The sequence below is a fragment of the Ictidomys tridecemlineatus genome, chromosome 1, assembly GCF_052094955.1.
Source record: "Ictidomys tridecemlineatus isolate mIctTri1 chromosome 1, mIctTri1.hap1, whole genome shotgun sequence".
Taxonomy (NCBI): Eukaryota; Metazoa; Chordata; class Mammalia; order Rodentia; family Sciuridae; genus Ictidomys; species Ictidomys tridecemlineatus.
This window is the reverse complement of record NC_135477.1, coordinates 244,788,199-244,809,036: the sequence shown is the minus strand read 5'-3', so window position 1 is coordinate 244,809,036 and position 20,838 is coordinate 244,788,199. Positions and strand designations below refer to the sequence as shown.

Genomic DNA, 20,838 nt, shown 5'->3' with positions numbered 1-20,838 from the left:
TTAAAAATTTGAAGAGACAGCCTATGGAATGGGAGAAAATCTTTGCCACCTACTCATCTGACAAGGAGATTAATGTCCAGAATTTATAAAGAACTTAAAAAACTTAACACACACACATACACACACACACACCAAATAACCCAAACAATAAATGGGCAAATGAACTAAACATACACTTCTCAAAAGAGGAAATACAAATGGCCAACAAATATTAAAAAAAAAATGTTCAACATCTAGCAATCAGAGAAACACAAATCTAAATTACATTGAGATTTCATCTCACTCCAGTTAGAATGGCAATCTCGGAGAACATAAATAATAATAAATGCTGGTGAGAATGTGGGAAAAAGGACTCATACATTGTTGGTAAGACTGTAAATTAATACAACCACCCTGGAAAGCAGTATGGAGATTCCTCAAAAGAGCAGAAATAGAATGACCACATAGCCCAGCTATCCCACTCCTTGATATTTATCCAAAAGAACTAAAACCAGCATACTATGGTGATACAGGTACATCAATGTTTATAGCAGTGCAATTCACTGAAGACAACTTATAGAACCGGTCCAGATACCTGGCAACAGTTGAATACATAAAGAAAATTTGGTACATAAACACGATGGAGTATTATTCAGCCATAAAGAAGAATGAAATTATGGCATTTGTTGATAAATGGATGGAATTGGAGAACATCATGCTAAGTGAAATAAGCCAGACTCAGAAAGTCAAAGGTCATATACAGAAGCTAGAGCAACATAAGGAGGAAAAAAATGTGTGTGGGGAATACCATTAACATAGAAAGCAGATCAATGGAGTAGAAGAATGAGAACAGAGAAAAAAACTGAGGGGAGAAAAGGAAGTAGTATTAGGGACTGAAATGGAGCAAATTATATTCCATGCATATATGATTATGTCAAAATAAAACCCACAATTATGTAGAACTATAATGTACTTCCAAAAACATTTTTAAAAGAAAAGTTTGAAATTTTAAAAAAATACTGTATTATTGATTTTTTTGGTGTCTCTATACCTTCTCTGTCTTCTAGCACTCACTTCCATGTAGTCAGAAACTTCACTGACAGTGTACTTGCACACAATGAACATACTATACATGGTGAATGAACCAAGTATCTGACTGATCTTCCAGAGCTTAACTCTCAGTTAATTACTTTTCTCAGAGACAAAAGGTCAGAAAAAGATAAATCAAACTAAAAATCACCCTAATTTATTACTGTCATTTTTCATTAAAAGGTGGTTGTGTGTGTATGTGTATGTGTGTGTGTGTAATGGAAGTGTATGGTTAAAAGTTCACTGATCTCACATAGAATTATGGTTGAAAAAAGTCCAACTTAGTATCATTTCAGATAGATAAACCTTTTTTTATTTTTTATTTTTTAGTGGTTGTTGGACACAATATCTTTATTTTATTTATTTATTTCTATGTGGTGCTGAGAATCAAACCCAGGGCCTGGCATGTGCTAGGTGAGCACTCTACTACTAAGCCACAATCCCAGCCCATAGATAAATCTTTACTGTAAGAAGCAAAAAATTATTACTACAGTTTCAAAGTTATTTAATTATATAAATCTGATCCTTTATGTTCTGTGATAAAATTCTACTGGGATTCATATCAACTCTCATTTTCATAGTGTTCATATTTATTTAATTAAACCTTATACTAAAACCAAAGCTAAAACCAAAGTTAAGAATAAAAATATATAAATATCAGGATTCCTTATACTGTTTCTTTTACTGTTGAAAAATACTGAATTAGATAAATTATCAACAATACTCACGCATCATTTGAGCAAGTCATAAATTCTCCCTTTATTTTGGGATGCCATGAGCCAGTATGAAGCATTGCTGTGTGACCCTTGGAAAAATAAAGACAAAGGGAATAAAATATGTTTTAAAAAGGTAAACAATAAATTGATGAGAAACTGATATCTCACATTAAAAACTCTTTACTTCTCAAAAACATATTATTTTAATTATAAGCTTCTACTATTTTATCCCAATTTTATCTCATAACATGTTTTGCTTTTTTCATTTTGTTAATCCAATTGTGTATACCCCCTGCCAACTCTCAAAATTAGCACAATGCTTTCTTGCAACAGGTACTTAATAACGTGGGAAATTAAGAGAATAATAATACACTCTTGTTAGGGGGAAAAAAACATAATAAGAAGGACAGATTGGCCCTTCTTTAAAGATCATGATTCTTTTCTACAATGAAAAATAATTAAGAATAATAGAAAGCATTTACAAATAAGCACAACAAATTGTGCCCATAATCTTGTCTATAATATATCTGTAACAGTAATTATGGAAAATGAAAAAAACATGTAAAATGATTTTGGAAAATTAATTCTACAAAATATATAACATAAAAATACTAGAATTATGAAGCTGGAATAAAAATTGATAGATACTCCAAATCAACCACAGAGTACAGATTAAATATTCTATAAAAATAAAACATACACATACACATACCCACCCCTACCAGTCCCAGGGAACAAAATTCACTAGAATGGTGTCCTATGGTTAAAAGTCAGGTTCAGATGGGACACAAAAAGCCTAATACTTTTTAGTGTAATAGTGGCAGTGCCCCTTACTCTGACAATGTCCAAAATAAAGCTATGCTTAAAACAGCAAAATTATATATTAAAATTAGTTTACAGGAAAAATAATGGTACTAGAAAGAATGAACTGGAATAATATGTGGGCCTAGAGATCATCTCTAGTCCATGTTGCCCAATGCCTCAAATTGTATTTGGCCGAGTCCTGCCATTCTGCTCAAGTTTACAGGGTATAAATGGGGAGATATCACAAAGGTAGAGAATCTTGGTCTGCAATAGGAAGGCATAAAATTAAAGCAACGCCCACAAGGACAGTTAGGAAGTTTAAGATCCCATTTCCCACTTAAGACCTGCATATCCAAGCATCTACTTAACATTTCCACCTGCATAATAAAAGCATCTCAAACATAATAAGGAGATCTTGATTCTTACTGTCTAAATCATTTCCAATTTTTTTTCCAGGTTCTCAAGCAAAAAACTTGGAAGTCAACTTTGAATACTTCCATAACCCTAATTCTAAAATTTTCTACCCAACTGGATTCAATCCAAAAGCTAGTCTTGCCAATTCTATCCAAAATGTATCTCAAATCTATCCACTTTTCTCTTTTTCACCACTATCATTTGTCTATGACTCAACATTATCTCATGGTTCTAAATCAGTTATTGTATACTGGAACAGATAGATTTGTCACTACTACTCTCTCTACTTTTACCTTAACATTCTGTTTCACATAGCAATCAGTACAATCCCCGTTAAAAAAATATAACTATAAACGTGACACTCTTCTGCCTATAACCTTTGCTGGTTTTTTAATCTCTACAGTTTAAACAAATTACATTTCCTAGCCCCTGGTTTCCTTGTAAATTCACTTATGTTGTGTCCATTCCTGCCCAAAATGTACCACCCACTGCCCTCTTTTCCCATATCAGATACATGCTTTTTCATCTACTAGAACTTTTATTTACCCCTTTCTCCTAATAGTTCCTTCTCATTCTTCCAATCTCAGTTTACAGGTCAGTGATTCAAGTAAGTATTACCTGGCTCTCAATTTAAGTAAACATGGTGCATCTCATTGTTCTTTCCCAAACACCTGTCCATTTCCTTAATAATAGCTAGCATGATTTGTAACTCTTTATTCATTTATTGTTTGTTAAAGGATGTTAAAAATTCTACATATTCATGATCCAATATAGATGGGGAACCCTAAAATTTAGCATAAACAGAAAAAATGAATCTTACTGTATTTCAGATAAGCAAAACATAGATCAAAAGATTAAACAGAAGATAGTAAGTAACTATATACCCTGTAGTGAGCTGAATGGCGACCCCAAAAAAGATATGTCCATATCCTAGTCCACGGAACTTGTGAATGTAACCTGTTTTGAAAAAAGTATCTTCAGACATAAGTAGGAATCTCTAGGTGAGTTATCTAAATCCAATGATGTATATCCTTATAGGAAAGAGAAGACAAGACACAAAAAGAACACTATGTAAAGCAGAGACTGGAGTTATGTACCCATAAGCCAAGAAACATTAGGAGTCAACAGCTGAAAGAAGAAACGAACTCCCCTCCCCATTAAGAATCACTGGAGGAAGTGTGACCCTGCCAATACCTCGATTTCTGACTTCTGCACTACAGAACTTAAAGTACAGATTTCTTATTTATTAAAATTACCATGTTTGTGGTAGTTATGTATAGTAGCCCAACAAACCTAGAAAATAGTCTCAGTCTGAGACCCAAAGGATTGTAAATAAATAGTGAATTCCAGTTAGCACATTGTTTCTTTTCTGTAACGGTATGCATTAATGATGAAACTGCTTTCAAAATAGCAAAGAATTAAGCCAATGAACAAATACATTGAGGATAATGTGAGTAAGGTTTCTCATGATTGTGTGGAATATGTTTGAAACTCGGGATGATACGAATTCTTGATTTTTAATAAGTAGATTTGAATAAATATAGTTGTGTGTATCTGTTATTCTTGAGCTCTATACACTGAAAATTACTAAAAACAATACACTCTAGCAAAACTAGCACAGAAATCCTGGATTTTAAAAATCATTCCGTAATAAAAGGAACCTAGAGAAATTACTACTTACAGGGCCAGGATAGGAAAAGGACAGAGGAACATGGAACATGTTATTGTGTCAAAAAATAAGAAAGCACTGCAGAAGTGATGGAGATATATTAAAAAGATAAAAATACAGGTCAAATGGGCTTTCACTGGCTAAGTCAAAAATAGCTGGGACATCAAAATACATGAAGATAGTAAAAGATTATAAACCATTGACTAAGTAAGAACCCTTGAATACATACTAATATAATGAATAAATAAACAAAGAGAAGAAAAAACTCTTCCTTACAGTGGAATGCTTCCCAATAAACATAAAATGAATGACAGAGTTAGAAAGATAATTATTTTATAATCATGACAGTAATAACCACCTCAGGCAAGAATCATCAAGGAATGCTAAAACTAGTGGAGGAAAGTCTGAAAATGAACAGGATATTTATTTGGCTTCAAAATCTCTATGAAAATTACTCGAAAATTACAAAGAAGAAATAGCTTTATAGCAAAGAATCCTGCTAGACACCACCTTAAACAAGCGATCCAGGTTAACATCACTAATATTGGCACAAACTAATATCATGTACTTCGTTATATGAAGAAATAAGGACACAATATTGTTTCTGTGACATTCTTCTAAAAATGCAAAAGCAGACTCAATTATGATGAAAACCAGGTAAAACCAAATTCCATATTCTATAAAATAACTGTCTTAGTCTTCCAAAAGGTCAAGATAAGAAAACATCAAAAAAGGCAGAGAAGTCTTCTCAAATTAAAGAAGACAAAATACATAATAACTATACACAATATGTGCTCTGCAGAAATAGTTATAAAGATTGCAGGGAAACCTGAATTCCAGTGAAACCTGAATATCAACAATGATCCCTGGGCCGGGTGCGGTGGCGCATGCCTGTAATCCCAGTCACTCAAGAGGCTGAGACAGAAGGATCGCGTGTTCAAAGCCAGAATCAGCAACTTAGCAAGGCCTTAAACAACTAAGTTAGTCTCTGTCTCTAAATAAAATACAAAATAGGGCTGAGGATGTGGCTCAGTGGTCAAGTGCCTCTAAGTTCAATACCCTGGACCAAAAAAAAAAAAAAAAAAAAGAATGATCCCTAGTTAGCACATACAGACCAACTGGAATGGTACCGAGCAGAGGTTTGACACAGGACTCAGAATCTCTTAACACAATATCAAGGCAACAACTCAAAATTAAACATACAATGAGAACAACCTAACCAGCTCTCAAGAAGACAGACAAAAGATGCCACCACAAAATAACTAATTAGAACAAATTTTTAGAATTTTTAAAAAGATGCCACCACAAGAAAACCAAAATGATAGAATTATCAGAGAAAAACTTCAAGTCAGTATATATACCCATACTACAAAAAGAGAAAGGAAACACTTTTGAAACAAATGTGTTATTGTTATTTTTGGAGACAAGATCTTGCTAAGTTGCTTAAGGCCTCACTAAGTTGCTGAGGCTGCTTTAAACTTGTGATCCTCCTGCCTGAGCCTCCCAAGCCACTGAGATTATAGATGTAAGCCATTGTTCCCGCAAATGTGTTCTGGTTTTGATATGATCTATCCCATAAAAGCTCCTGTTAATACAGGAATATTCAGAGGTGAAATGATTAGATTATGAGATGTGACCTAATCGATCCATTCTAGATTTAGAATCTGCAGACATGTCATAATCTATTAAAGTTAAAAATAAAGGTCTTAAAATAAACAGACAGAAATAAAAATCATATTACATATAGAAAAACAATATTTTAATTACTATAGATTACTCATCAAAAATAATGAAAGTCAGAAGGAATTAAGACAAATTTTAAATACTGAAAGAAAAATAATGCTTTTGTTGTTGTTGTTGTTGAGATTGAAATCATAGGCACTCAACCACAGAGCTACATTCCCAGTTCTTTTTTGGAGACAGAGATTCACTAAGTTGTTGAGGGTCTCATTAACTTACTCAGGCTGCCCTGAACCTGCCATCCTCCTGTCTCAGCCTCCTCAGTCACTGGGATTACTGGCAAGTGCCACAAGGTCTGGCAAATACTTTCAATTTAAATGCACAAAAAATGCCCTTTATGGACTAAAGAAAGAAAGAAAAGAAATAGAAACATTCTGAGATGAAAGAACTATAAAATGCCACCACCACTAAATCTGTTTTTGAAAAATGCTTCCGGGGGGCATATCATATCAAAACCATAACACATTTGCTAAGTACAGTGCCTTACATCTGAATAGCTAGGTGTGGGGTGTTTTTGGAATCAATTACCCAGAAATACTGAAGGATGATTGTGTATGGTGAGGACGGGGATCATGCATAACATTCCTTAGAGCCACCACTTGAAAAAACACTATGAAAAGCCATAACAAAAAGCCAGCAAGTAAGCTAAACAGAATTTTAACAATGTTGAAAGAAGTAAAAAATGATTGGGGTTGGGGATGTGGCTCAAGCGGCAGTGCGCTCTCCTGGCATGCGTGCGACCCGGGTTCGATCCTCAGCACCACATACCAACAAAGATGTTGTGTCGGCCGAGAACTAAAAAAATTATATAAATATTAAAAATTCTCATTCTCTCTCTCTCTCCCTCTCTCTTTCTCTCTCTCTCTCTCTCTCTCCCCCCCTCCTCTCTCACTCTCTCTTAAAAAAAAATGATGAAGCAAGGAACAAATAATAGAAAGGACAAGCAGAAAATAAAATGGCAGAACTAAATAAACCAGCTATATGGATAATTACACTAAAATTAAGTTGTCTAAAAACACCAATTAGAAGACAATAGTTGTCATTACAGACTTAAAAACTAAAACAAGGCCCAACAATAGGCTTTTTCATAAATCTCACCTGAAGCATAGATATGGATAGTTTAAAAATTGAGGATGAACAATGGCTGTGATGACACACACCTGTAATCTCAGCCACTAGGGAGACTGAGGTGGGAGAATCTCAAATTCAAAATCAGCCTAGGCAACTTAATGAGACCCTGTCTCAAAATAAAAAATAAAAAGGGGTGTGGATATTACTCCGTGCTAGCGTGTCCCTGGATTAAATCCCCAGTAGTAAATAATAATAATAATAATAATAATAATAATAATAATAATAAATAATTAATGGAAAAGGATATAGCAAACACCTTGATTCACAGCCTTGCATTTACTATTCCCTGTTTCTACACGGCTCTTGCAACAACAAACATTTTATTGATTTATTTATTTAGACATACATGATAATAGAGTATATTCTGACATATTATACATACATGGAGTATAACTTGTTCTAATTTCCTAATTCCCATTCTTGTGGTTGTACATGATGTGGAGTTACACTGGTGGTGTATTCATCTATGAACATAAGAACAGTTATGTCTGATTCAATCCATTGTCTTTCCTAGTCCCATTCCCCATCCCTTCCTTCATTCCCCTTTGTCTAACCCACCAAATTCTTCCCTCCTCCCTCCTTACTGTTTGTAAACATCCACATATCAGGGAGAACATTTGGCCTTTGGTTTCTTGGGATTGGCTTATTTTGCTTAGCATGATAGCCTCCAGATCCATCCATTTACCAGTAAAAACCATGAAGTCATTCTTCCTTATTGCTGAATAATATTCCATTGTGAATAGATAACACATTTTCTTCATCCATCTGTTGACAGATGAGTAGGACTGTTTTGTAGCTTAACTATTGTCCATTGAGCTGCTATGAACTTTAATGTAGCTGTGACACTGCAGTATGCTGATTTTAATTCCTTTGGGTATAAGCCAAGGAGAAAGATAACTGGGTCAAATGGTGGTTCCATTCCAAGTCTTCTGAGGAATCTCCGTACTGCTTTCCAGAGCGGTTACACCAATTTTTAGTTCCACCAGCAACTTATGAGTGTACATACCTTTTCCCCCACATCCTCACCAACATTTATTGTTACTTGTATTCTTGATAATTGCCATTCTGACTGGAATGAGATGAAATCTCAGCGTAGTTTTAGTTTGCATTTCTCTAATTGCTAGACAAGTTGAACATTTTTTCATATATTTGTTGACCATTCATGTCATCTACTGTCAAGTGTCTATTCAGTTCCTTAGCCCCTTTATTGATTGGGTTTCCTTTTTTTTTTTTTTTTTGGTGTTAAGTTTTTTGAGTTTGCTATATATCCTAGAAATGAATGCTCTATCTGAGATGCAGGTGGCAAAGATTTCCTCCCATTCATCGCTTTTTTTTTTTTTTTTTTTTTTTTTTTTTTGGTACTGAGGATTGAACCCAGGGGTGCTCAACCACTGAGCCATATTCTCAGCCCTTTTTTATATCCTGCCTTAGCCTTTCTAGCCTCTGGGATTACACACATGTGCTACCACGCCCAGCTCCATTCTTCACATTCTTAATTGGTTCCTTTGCGGTGAAGAAGTGTTTTAGTTTGATACCATCCCATTTACTGATTCTTGATTTTACTTTTTGCACTTTAGGATTCTTGTTGAGGAATTCAGTTCCTAAGCTAACATGATGGAAAGTTGGGACTACATTTTCTTCTAGTAGGTGTAGGGTCTCTGTCTAGATCCTTGATATACTTTGAGCTGAAAACAAACATTTATTTTTCACAGTTCTAGGGGTTGGTAACTCCAAGACCAATGTGCCAGTAGATTCAGTTTTTTAGTAAGGATTCTCTTCGTGGCTTAAAGATGGTCACCTTCTCTTGCATCTGATGATGTGGGGTCTCTTTCTCTTTTCATAAGGATACCAATACCATCATGGAGGTTCTACCCTGTTGATCTCATCTAAACCTATAACCTGCCAAAGGCTCCTCCTCATACTATCACATTGAGGGTTGGGGTTTCAACATACAAATTTGGAGGGGGTGGGGACACAAAATTCAGTACATAGTAAGTACAGATAAAAACCTACAGCTAACAACATATTTGATGGGAAAATACACACATACACATACATGTATACACCCCTGAATGTTTCCTCCAAACATCAGAACTTAGGCAAGGAAGTCTACTAGCACCATTCCTTCTCAATGTCATAATGTCATTCTGAAAATCTTAATAAGTACAGTAAGGCATGAAAAAGAAATAAAAGGCTGTCAGATTATAAAATAATAGATAATATATTTGCTATAAAATGCAATGTCTATATACAAAATTCCAAAATTCTATAAAAGTCTTTAAACTGATGAATTTAATATAAGATTTCAGAACACAAGGTCAACATACAAAAAAAAAATCAATACTATTTCACCAAAAAACAATTAGAAAGCAAATATATGTAAATATATGTGTGTACATAGTACACACATACCATTTATGATAACACAGAAAAGTTAAATACTTGGATATAAATTTAGTATGTTAATGATCTCTATGCTGAAAAGTGTAAAGCCCAAATGAAAGAAAGAAAAAAAGTCTAAATTAGTGGAGAGATATGCTGTGTTGATAGATTGGAAGACTCAATGCAGATGTCAATTTTCTCTAAATTGGATTTTTATATTCAAAATAATGTCAAATAATTCCAACAGGATTCTTTGTAGATATAAATAATACAGTTCTAATTTGTGTGAAAAAGTAAAGAAATTAAAATAATCAAAGCCATTTTTAAAAAGAAGAACAAAGTTGGAACAATCATGCTACCAAATTTTTGAAAAATACCAAAAAGTTGGAGTAACATAGAGGGTAATATCTGTGAAAGGATAAACACTGTAAAAAGCAGAATATAGAAACCGGAAATAGATCTACTCAAATTTAATCAACTAATATTTAACAAAGATGCAAAGTCAACTCAATAAAGGAAGCAGTCTTTTCAACTAAAACAACTTGTGATTCATATGAAAAACAGAAAAAGAACTTCCACCTTTCCTCATCTCATATACAAATATTAAATCAAAATAAATCACAGCCCTAAATGTAAAACATAAAATAGAAAAACTCCTGCTAGAGTTTAGATATGAGACATCCCCTAAAATCTCATGTGAGACAATAAATATTCAGAGGTGAAATGATTAGACTGTCAGAAGTGTAACCTAATCAGTGTATTGATTCACTGATATGGATTAACTGGATGGTAACTATATGCAAATAGTATGTAGCTGGAGGAAGTAGGTTACTGCAGGTATGCCTTTAGGGTTTATATTTTCTCTATGGTGAGCAGAGCTCTCTCTGCTTCCTGGCAGTCATGAACTAAGCAGTATTCCTCCTCCATTCCCTTCTTCCACGATGTTCTGCCTCACCCAGGCCCAGCTGGCCAACCATGAACTAAACTTCTTAAACCATGAGCCAAAATAAACTTTTCTTCTTCTAAGTAGGTCTTGTTGGATCTTTTGGTCACAGTGATGAAAAATTAACCAATACAACCCCTAAAAGACAAACTAGAGAAAAATCTTTGTGACACTCGATTTGGTAAAGAGTTAAACACCAAAAATAAAATCCATGGAAAAAATAATTGATAAACTAGACTGAATAAAAAATTCAAATAATTTTTCTTTGCAAAATGAATGGTCAAACAAGCCACAGACTGGGAGAAATATTTCCAAAGCACAAATTCAAAAAAGATTTCTATTCAGAATCTATTTTTTAACTCTGAAAAACAAACTCTAGTATGACACACACCCTCTTCCCCAAAATGGGTAAAAATATTAAATAGACATTTCACCAAAGAAAATATAAGGATGAGAAAGATGAAGAAATGCTCAATACCACTGATCATTAGGAAAATGCAATTTAAAACAATGAGATCCACTAAACACTTATTAGAATGGCTAAATTCCAGAAAATTGACAATCTTAATTGCTAGTGAAGATTAAAAGCAACAGGAACTCTCATTATTCCTGGGGGGAATTCAAAATGGTCTAACTACTTTGTAAGACAGCCAGGCTGTGTCTTACAAAGTTAAACAAAATACAACCACATAATCAGCAATAAGGCTCCTAAGTATTCACCCACTTGATTTGAAAGCATTCATAAAAAAAAAAAACCTACACACAATTGTTTAGCATCTTTATTCATAAAGCAGTGCAAGTAGAATATGTTTTGCCAGTGATTTAGATATGAGGGAAGAACAGTAGAGATGTAGAACTCAAGTTTTTGAATTCATCAATTGATCAAAGAGAAAGTCATTTATTGTGATCAAGACAATTGCAGAATAAACAGGTCTAAAAAGGAAAAAAATCACAATTACCTTTTTCTTTTATTTTCTTTAAGTTGTTGATGGACCATTATTTTATTTGCTTATTTATATGTGGTGCTAGGAATCAAACCCAGTGCCTCACACATATGAGGCAAGCATTCTACCGCTGAGCTAGAACTCCAGCCCCACAATTTCCTTTTTTGACAAAGTAGGTTCCAATGCCTACTTTACATCTAAATGAGATTTTTAAATTGATAGTTGGTATTACTGGAGTGGTGAGAAGACAAGGTTGGAACTATAAATTTGTAAAACAACATTGTCTATAAATAGTATTTAAAGCCGTGTGACCAGATAAGGTCAATCAGGGAGCAAGTAAAAATACTAAAGAGGGCTCAGCACAGAGCCCTGGGATATTCCAATATTTAGTAATTGAAAGAAGAAAGGAGAAGCAAAAACCAAGAATGAAAAGGAGTTTAGCAAATTACTGGATGTAGTACCATATGCCTGTAATTCCAGTGACTCAGGAAGCTGGGGCAGGAGGATTTCAAGTTCAAAGTCAGTCTTGGCAAGACCCTTCTCAAAATAAAAATAAATAAAAAGGGCTGGGGATAGAGCTCAGTGGTAGAGCACCAATGCATTCAATTCCCAGTACCATCAAGGGAGGGTGGTGAAGGGGGGAGTAATAAATTGGAAGTCAAGTCAAGGAGGAGAGAAGAATCAACTGTATCAAATGTTTAGAGAGTTAAAGTATTATAGGAACTCAGAAATGACCATTGGAGGTGGCATAATAAAATGGCAATAATACAGAACTGGATTAAATTCACTTCAATCTGGTACAACTAAGGTTCTGAAATACATTAATGATTGGCTCACTAAAATTTATAGAATTGTCAAGGGTCATATTAATCTCTTTTCAAAAATATAAATTTATCTACTAATGTTTAAGAAAAAAAATCAATTACTAGTATCTTATCTAAATTAGTAACTTTGGACCAGGAAAAATAGCTCATGATTTGCAATAAAAAGAGCACCCCAATAACCTAAGATATGCCCATCCTTTGAGGACTTAGATCCAAAACTGCCTTGGCTGTTGCAATCTGGCACACTACTCCACTCTCTTTAATTCCTCTCCTCTGCTTAATTTAACTCCATCTCCACTGACATCCCTGCCTGATCTCTTAATCTGAGGCACAGTCTGCTTACCTCCCAGTCAGTTCCTGGTTTACCAAATTCCCTCTTCTTACCCCCAGACTCAGGGACTCTTTAGATGCTGCTACTCCATTTGGTCCTTCAAAGCTTACTTTCTTTTCTCTGTTCAAATAGCAACCCAACATCCTGACCCTGAAGGCAAACCTCAGAACACAGACCTTTTACTGGAATTTGTTGATAAGAGGCAAATAGCATCTTGGAATATAAAAAGTATTTTTAAGAGAACTATAAGAAAACAATCTTATTACAGAAGATGTTAAAATAGACACCTTCACTATTAAGAACAAAGAACAAGAACACAGATAGTAGGTTAAATTGAAAAATAATCCAAAAGACTGTGAATGCTGTTTCTTGTTTGTAAAGATAGGACCATGACAAAGGCAGTGGGAATGTTAAGTGGCCCTATGTGAAAACAGTGACCAAAATAAGTCATAACAAAATGAAGTTCAACTAAGGATTCTTAAATGGATCTAAACAGATTCAGTACCAAGGCTAACATTTGTGGAAAAAAAATTTAAAGTGACACCTATTAAAGAATAGTTAGTGACTAAAACACTTTTTCATAAAATAAACTAGTTTTTCTCTCTCCCTCTTTATTTAAATATAGGCCCTTCAAAAAAAAATCCCTTTATTTAACAGCCCTAACTGGAAATAGCCCCAAAGAAAGAATTGACTATTTGTTTCTCATAATATGCCTTGCTTTGCATAAAGAGGGCATTATTTATCCATGACCAATACTCTTTCCTACACACACAATACATGTGCTGATCTGTACTAAACTATGTATCTCTTGTGACAATAGTTATAAAACAGAGCTTCAGGCTAGAATGCCATTTGTAGTCACAGAATAATGTAAGGTTCCATGATCCTCAAAATGAAAGTATCCATGTCTTTGGCATGGTGAGCTAATTAACAGAGCCAACTCCTATGAGGAGATGAAATGCAGGAGAGTCTACACTTTGATCTTCTTGAGCAGAGTCCATTCACAGGCTTTTAGGAATTGCCAAACTTCTTGAAACTATAAGCAAACTTTTGTGTGAGTACATTCCACTGGGGAGTTAATGTTCATAGTATTGATTCAGGAACCAGCATACATTTTTCTCTAAAGAGTCAAATATTTTTAGTATTTGAAAGTAAAATATCAAGTATTTTAGGTTCTGTGGGCCACCTGGTCTTGGTTGCAAGTACTCAATTCTACCACTGAAGTGAGTACAAAAGGAAGCACATAATGATAAATTAATGAAAAAGGCTATGTTGTAATAAAACTTTTAATTACAAAAACAAGGTGGAGACTGGATTGGGTGCACAGGTCATAATTTGCCTACCCCTACATAATCCATTACTCTTAGTCATCTCCTTCCATCAATCAAGACTCTAAAATCCAAGTACTTCTAAATTCTGAGCAATTTTAATAGCCATTTAAATACATCAAAAAGATAAATCTCATCATCTTTGACCTACTCATTTTCAATGACCTATTCTTAACATATTTCATCAGCCCTAACTATGGCTAATTCTGCCATTGTCACAAATGATTTCTGAAATCATGAACTTTCAGTATTTATTGAGTTAACAATTATAGATCACCAAATATTCTCTAGGTTCTAGATATTCCATTTATTGGCCCACATAGCCACTTATGTTCCAGCTCCTGAACTTTTTGTATTTTCAATATCCTAAACTTCAACTGTTTTCGCACCTTTATCCTAAATCTCCTTTTGTTGGACTTCAATTCCTCCATCACTGATCCAATCCAAACACTCTGAATCATAAATAGGATTCAAGAATATCACATGAATATACAGATTAATTGTCTACAAATTTATAATCTGTGGCCCTTAATGGTCCCACAATTCTTCTAGTAATTTTCCTCTCACAACCATGAACAGTTTTTCTAAGTGTTCATGATCCATCATGCCATCTTCCAACACTAAACTAGGAAAGGACTGCCAGAAGATGGTGATACTTTCCATTCCCAATGTGGAGACACTGCCTATAAGCAAATGTGTCCATCCTTACCTCTTTGTTCCCAATGGGAAAACATCCTTTCTCCCACCCACAACTAACCTCTGTTCTTATGCTTGGTCACAATCCCTACTACCTCTTCAGGGATTTTCATCATTACTTACTATTTTTGATTTTGGAAAACTGTGTTAGTTTACTATTACTGTGTAACAAAGGACCATAAACTTAGGGGCTTAAAACACCTCAAATTTATTCATAATGTTAGCAGGATAGCATTCCTTTCTGAAAAGTTTTGAAGAGAATCTACTTCCAAGTTGTTGGCAGGTTGTTGGCAGAATACAAATTCCTTGTGGTTGCAAGACTGAGAGCCTCATTTTATTGCTGTCTATCAACTGGGGACTGCTCTTAGCTTCTAGAAGGCTTATGCATTTCTTGCCACATGAATTCCTCCCCATCTTAAAAACTGGCAAAGGAAAATCTTTCTCAAGTTGAATTCCACTAGACAAAAGCCATGCCCACAAATGTTTGCAAAAGTCTCTTCTTTGCCCATAGATCTTGTTGAAATGGCTAAGGAGCAATGCCTTTAAGTTTCCTAGAAGTCACTTGGTTTGGTTAGGAAGATCTGTGAGACACACCCTTAATTTCTTGGAAAAGACCATAGTGTAGATGATTATTCTTATCTTTTGGTCTTTCTGGAGTTCTACAGCCACACTGTTTTTTTTTCTCTATACACACCCATCTGGATACACTAAAAGTAAACCAAACTGTCTAGTTTTCATTCCCTTTTAGTAAGACTTCCCTAAGTTTACCTTTCTTCTCTCATATTTCATAAGTAACAAGAAGAAAGTGAACAACACCCTCAACTCTGCTTAGAAACATCCCTAGCTATGTATTCAAATTCAGCACTCACAAGTTCTCATTCTATCTTCAAAACCAGCAGTACACACTCCCTCATGTCAAATTCTTCCCATACTTTTAGAATCTCTTCTGCTGGCATCCCCTGAAATCTGCTTTCTTTACTTCAGTCTTCTTAATTAAGAAACAAACAGCACAAAAGAACTTGATGGTGAAAAGGGGTTGGAGACAATCCTGGAGAAGGACACTTAATTAATATCAACCCTAGATGAACTGAAAAACCAAACTTAATAGTATCTCCATATCTAGAAGACAGCTTTACATTATAAATATAGATCTGTATGTGCATTTCTGGTAAAGTACTTGTATTTATTGTGCACAAAGTTCATACTTTATTTCACAATATCTAAGCTTTCTAATGTCCTGAGGTGACCATGTATCACAAAAGTAGAGGTAATGAATTAGCCAACCTGTAGATATTGTATAACTGATAGAAAAGATGTATTTTTGGACATAGACTTGTTATACCTCTGGGCAGTGTATATCGGGACTTGCTCATTGAACTGGCAGCAAAGGGGCAGAAGGAAACACAAAGGGAAAGATAGAAGCAAGTGCAAGGATTTGCATATTTATGTGAGCCATTTATGTGTGTGCATCATCTGACTACACTATAGACATACTGTAATTCACTGGGAATTTGCTTTCTTGCTCATAGTTTATTAATAGAAATTTGATAATGAATTCTCTTAGAAATATTATGTTTGGTGTACTCTTTTGTTTTATGCCTCATTTTAAATTTAGTATTTTTATAAAGAAGCCCTGTGTGTCTTTTATTTTTTTATTTTTATTTCTTTTAACATAGACACAATCTAACTTACTTTATTTATTTATTTACTTATTTATTTATAATGATGTTGAAGATTGAACCCAGTGCTTCACACATGCTAGGCAAGCCCTCTAACAATAAGCCACAGCTTCAGCCCCCTAAATTGAGTATTAAGAGAATGCATTGTTGGGGAGGGGGGCTGGGGTTGTGACTCAGTGGTAGAGCGCTCGCCTAGCACATGCACGACCCTAGGTTCGATCCTCAGCACCACATAAAAATAAATAAATAAAATAAAGGTATTGTGTCCAACTACAACCAAAAAATAAATGTTTTTTTTAAAAAGAGAGAGAATGCATTACTTTAGTTGTAACTCTGCCAATACATTCACCTAGAGACTTATTGCCATTTCTATCCTCAGTTAAATTTTTCTCCCCAAGAACACCAGATTACAATATTTTCTAACAAATTGAGTTGGTACAGTGTATTCTTGTTTATCAAAAACATTCATGTAACTTTGGGGTTTTGAATTGACAAATATTCATGATGTGTGGGAAACCACAATACACACTACAACCTCATTCACACAAAATAGGATGTTTTGTATGTACACACTGGCCCTGGAAGGATGTATACAATTAAACTGCTTATAACTGGACGACTTTGTTCTTTACTTGTATTTTTCTGTTTCCTGCAAGGTACATATAAACTTTTAAAACATAAAAGTTATATTAAAAACCTGGGGGGAAAAAAACAAAAAAAAACCCCAAAGCTTAATAATGAGATTATAAGATTATTACCATTAAAGTATTCATTTACTAGTGACCTACTAAAATATCTTCGATTTTAACTTAATTAAAAAGTTGATTAGTTATGGAGTTGTGATTTTATAGGAATAACTGACTTAATAGTCACAAATTTATGAGTTCGAGGCCAAAGAGTCCCATATGAATTTCAAGCAAAGTGTGTGCCAAACAGTTGGAAGTAATAGAGAAAAATACTTCCTGACTGGAAGCAATGTATAAAAACTCTGATTTAGGGTAAATGACTTTTAGATGACACTATAATTACGGTTTTTAAATAATGCTTTTGAATGGTTCAGAGATTGATTATAAGATGATTCCTGCATATTCTTGTCCCACTTTTCTATCCACTCAAAGTTGAAGAAGTTATGTGCCATTTTCCTAGAAAAAATAACCATTTATTCCATAATCTGCAGACCATTGGTCTTCATATTTTTTAAAATATTTTTTTAGTTGTAGTTGAACACAATACCTTTATTTTATTTATTTATTTTTATGTGGTGATGAGGATCGAACCCAGCGACTCACACGTGCTAGGCAAGCGCTCTTCTGCCAAGCCACAACCCATCAGCATCAGCAAAATTGACTTTCAAAGAAAAACTTATGGAAAACTCCAACATTTAAGATAGAAAAAATTGGAATTTTTTGGCTGAAATAGAAGGCCCCTACACCTCATTCCCATACACTCCTCCGTAGTCCCTGAGGCATCTGCACATAATTTCTAAGATTGTAAAATGCAAAAACATGACTACAAGCAATCAGTGACAAAGGTTCTATGTGAGCCAAAAACATCTTTCATAGGAAAACATAGAAATAAAAGACATAGAAACTTAAATTTTAATGGTGATTATATTTAAGTGAATTATGAATAATTTCTCTTATTTTCTATTTTTCACATTTTCTATATTCAACTATAATGCACTGTTATAGTATCTAACAGCAAAAAGTAGTTCTGTACTCATACAATACTATTAAAATATAAACACATATTTACATATTCATAAACATAAATGATTTAAAGAATTTTAGAGAAACAAGTCCTAAGAATACAAAAATTTGACATGTAATTACAAAAGCTTGTTTTCATTTAAATTATTTAATATTTATCATGATAGATCAAATATCTAAAATCTTTAACATTCTATTCATTGAATTTTCCAGTAAAACTTCAAATTACTAATTTCTCTTAGAATCAGAAAAGAGACTTAAATGTTTGTTTTTAAAGTACAATATGAAATTGTCTATTTTCAAATAATACTATTTGCATTACTAAAACCCATCACTCAAACCAATGACTATTATTAAGATATCTATAACATTTCCTAGATAAGTAGTCAATTAATTACATTTGCTTTTGTGAAATGTAGAAAGAAAAATAAACCATGAATTTGAAATTAAAACACAGATAATATTGGCAGCATGGGTAAGTTACAATATATAAATTACACTATATAGTAGTTTTTTGTATATTGGCAAATAACTTATATTTTTTGCTTTCCTGCATTTCTACCTAGATTTTTGGTATAAGTCTGAGAAGGCAGAAAGAGTCAGATACAGGACCAATCAGATTCTTTTCTTCTTGAAACTTTCTTAAGTAAAATTTAAATCCATAAAGTCTTAGCCTTTTTATAACATAAAAAACCAGGGTAGCTAAAATAATTAAGAAGAATTTAGAGACTGGCAAAAAAAAAAATTCCCTTCCTCATACTTTCTTAGAAGGATTGTCTACCATAACTATAAATTTTAAGGACACCTGAACTTAATATATATTGTTGATTCATTAATATTGAACTCACAGTCAAGGGCACTATAGTTTATGCCTAAGTGAACGTTCTCTAACACATGTATTTTCTCTATAAGAAACATCACATACTCCTTGCACTTGGAAACACAAGACAGCACTACAGCACTTCAGCAGTATGCTTGGTAGCAAAATCACCAATAATAAGCAAGAAAATGAAAGCATGACATGAAGCAGGCATAAAAAGAATACTTGATTACAGTACGAGAACTGAAACAAAATGAGTGTCATCTTGTTCAAACTCAAATTTTGTGCCATTCTGTGCAAGCATATATCCATAAGTGACTATGAAAGTGTCATGTGCATTAATTCAGAGGTAAAAGGACCAAGTAGGCAATTTTACAAATATGGAATCCACAGCTGGGCATAGTGGCACAAGCCTATAATCCCAGCAACTCAGGAGGTTGAGGCAGGAGGAGCTCAAGTTTGAGGCTAGCCTGGGCAACTTAAGTTGCAAGACCTGGTCTCAGAATAAAAAATGAAAATGGATGGAAACGTATCTGAGTGGTAAAGAACCCCTGAATTCAATCCTGTGTGTGTGTGTGTGTGTGTGTGTGTGTGTGTGTGTGTGTGTGTGTGAGTGTGTGTATACACACAGATATACATATATACACATATGTATATGAGACAATCCAATCTCATACAAGATCTTGATTTAGGCACAAGCCATGAAAATTAGCATATTGAAAGCAAGTAGTATGCAGGAAGGGGGGAAAAAAGTAAAAGTAAGAATGAAAATGAAGACTCAGAATTGTGCATCAACCATATCCTCTGTGGTAGACGACACTACTATTCCCAATCTATAACTGCTTCCAACATCTACACCCTTTTTCACATAATACAGTTCTTCTCACTATATACTTGGGCAAATTTCTCCAGTCTATTGAAATTAGCCACAACCATGGGGTTTTCCTCAGCTGGTGGAATGTTAGAGGATATGATATAAGCAAAGGCTTGAAATGTACTTCCAAAGTTGGTGATTTCCCTGTGTTTGTGCCATCACTAAGAATTTCACTATTATATAGTAGTCCACTGGTCTAAGAACCAAGATGCATGGAACAGACCTAAACTTCAACTGCAGCATGCAGCCCAACCCAGTCAATCCAAAGACACATTAGCAAGAATAAACAACTATTGTTTCACACAATAAGTTGTACAGCATTAATTGTAACTATAGTTGACTGATATTTATACATTATTTTTAAGATATCATTATCCTATTTAAAATCTTTATCAAAAAAGGCTAATGAGACTCTCTTTCTTCTCGTCTTAAAACCTAGATCAAATAGCTGGCAGACTGTGTTGCCAATGTTGGCTGCATCAGTATCTCCATCCCAAGTGATATTTTCCAGTCTGATCTTGTTATTCACCCATCATAGAGCAAAGTCTCCCTTTCCTTCCTCCAAATTTGGGCTGGTTCTATGATATGAAAATCTAAAGCCAGACATTAAGAAATCTACAGTTTCCGTGTTCATTCTTCATAGAAACCAGCCATCAATTACCTTAAACCCCACTGTGAAAAGGCCTGAACTAGACAAGTGAAAAATAGAGAGTGACAGCAAGAGTAAGATTGAGAGCAAGAGTAAAAGAGCATCTGACTGTACAAC

At 34.2% G+C, this 20,838-nt stretch overlaps 1 protein-coding gene across 3 annotated transcripts in view; it reads right to left on the bottom strand.

Moving 5' to 3' along the window:
• Wdr70 (WD repeat domain 70) overlaps positions 1–20,838 on the bottom strand; it is a 279,175-nt gene that overhangs the window by 176,315 nt on the left and 82,022 nt on the right. For all 3 annotated transcript variants that reach the window (XR_013424157.1, XM_078017631.1, XM_005325626.4), the window contains exon 9: positions 1,797–1,873. Coding sequence is in view for 2 of the 3 variants with exons in the window: in XM_078017631.1 (XP_077873757.1) it covers positions 1,797–1,873 (77 nt within the window). In the remaining variant the exon portion in view is untranslated. The remainder of the gene's footprint in view (positions 1–1,796; positions 1,874–20,838) is intronic.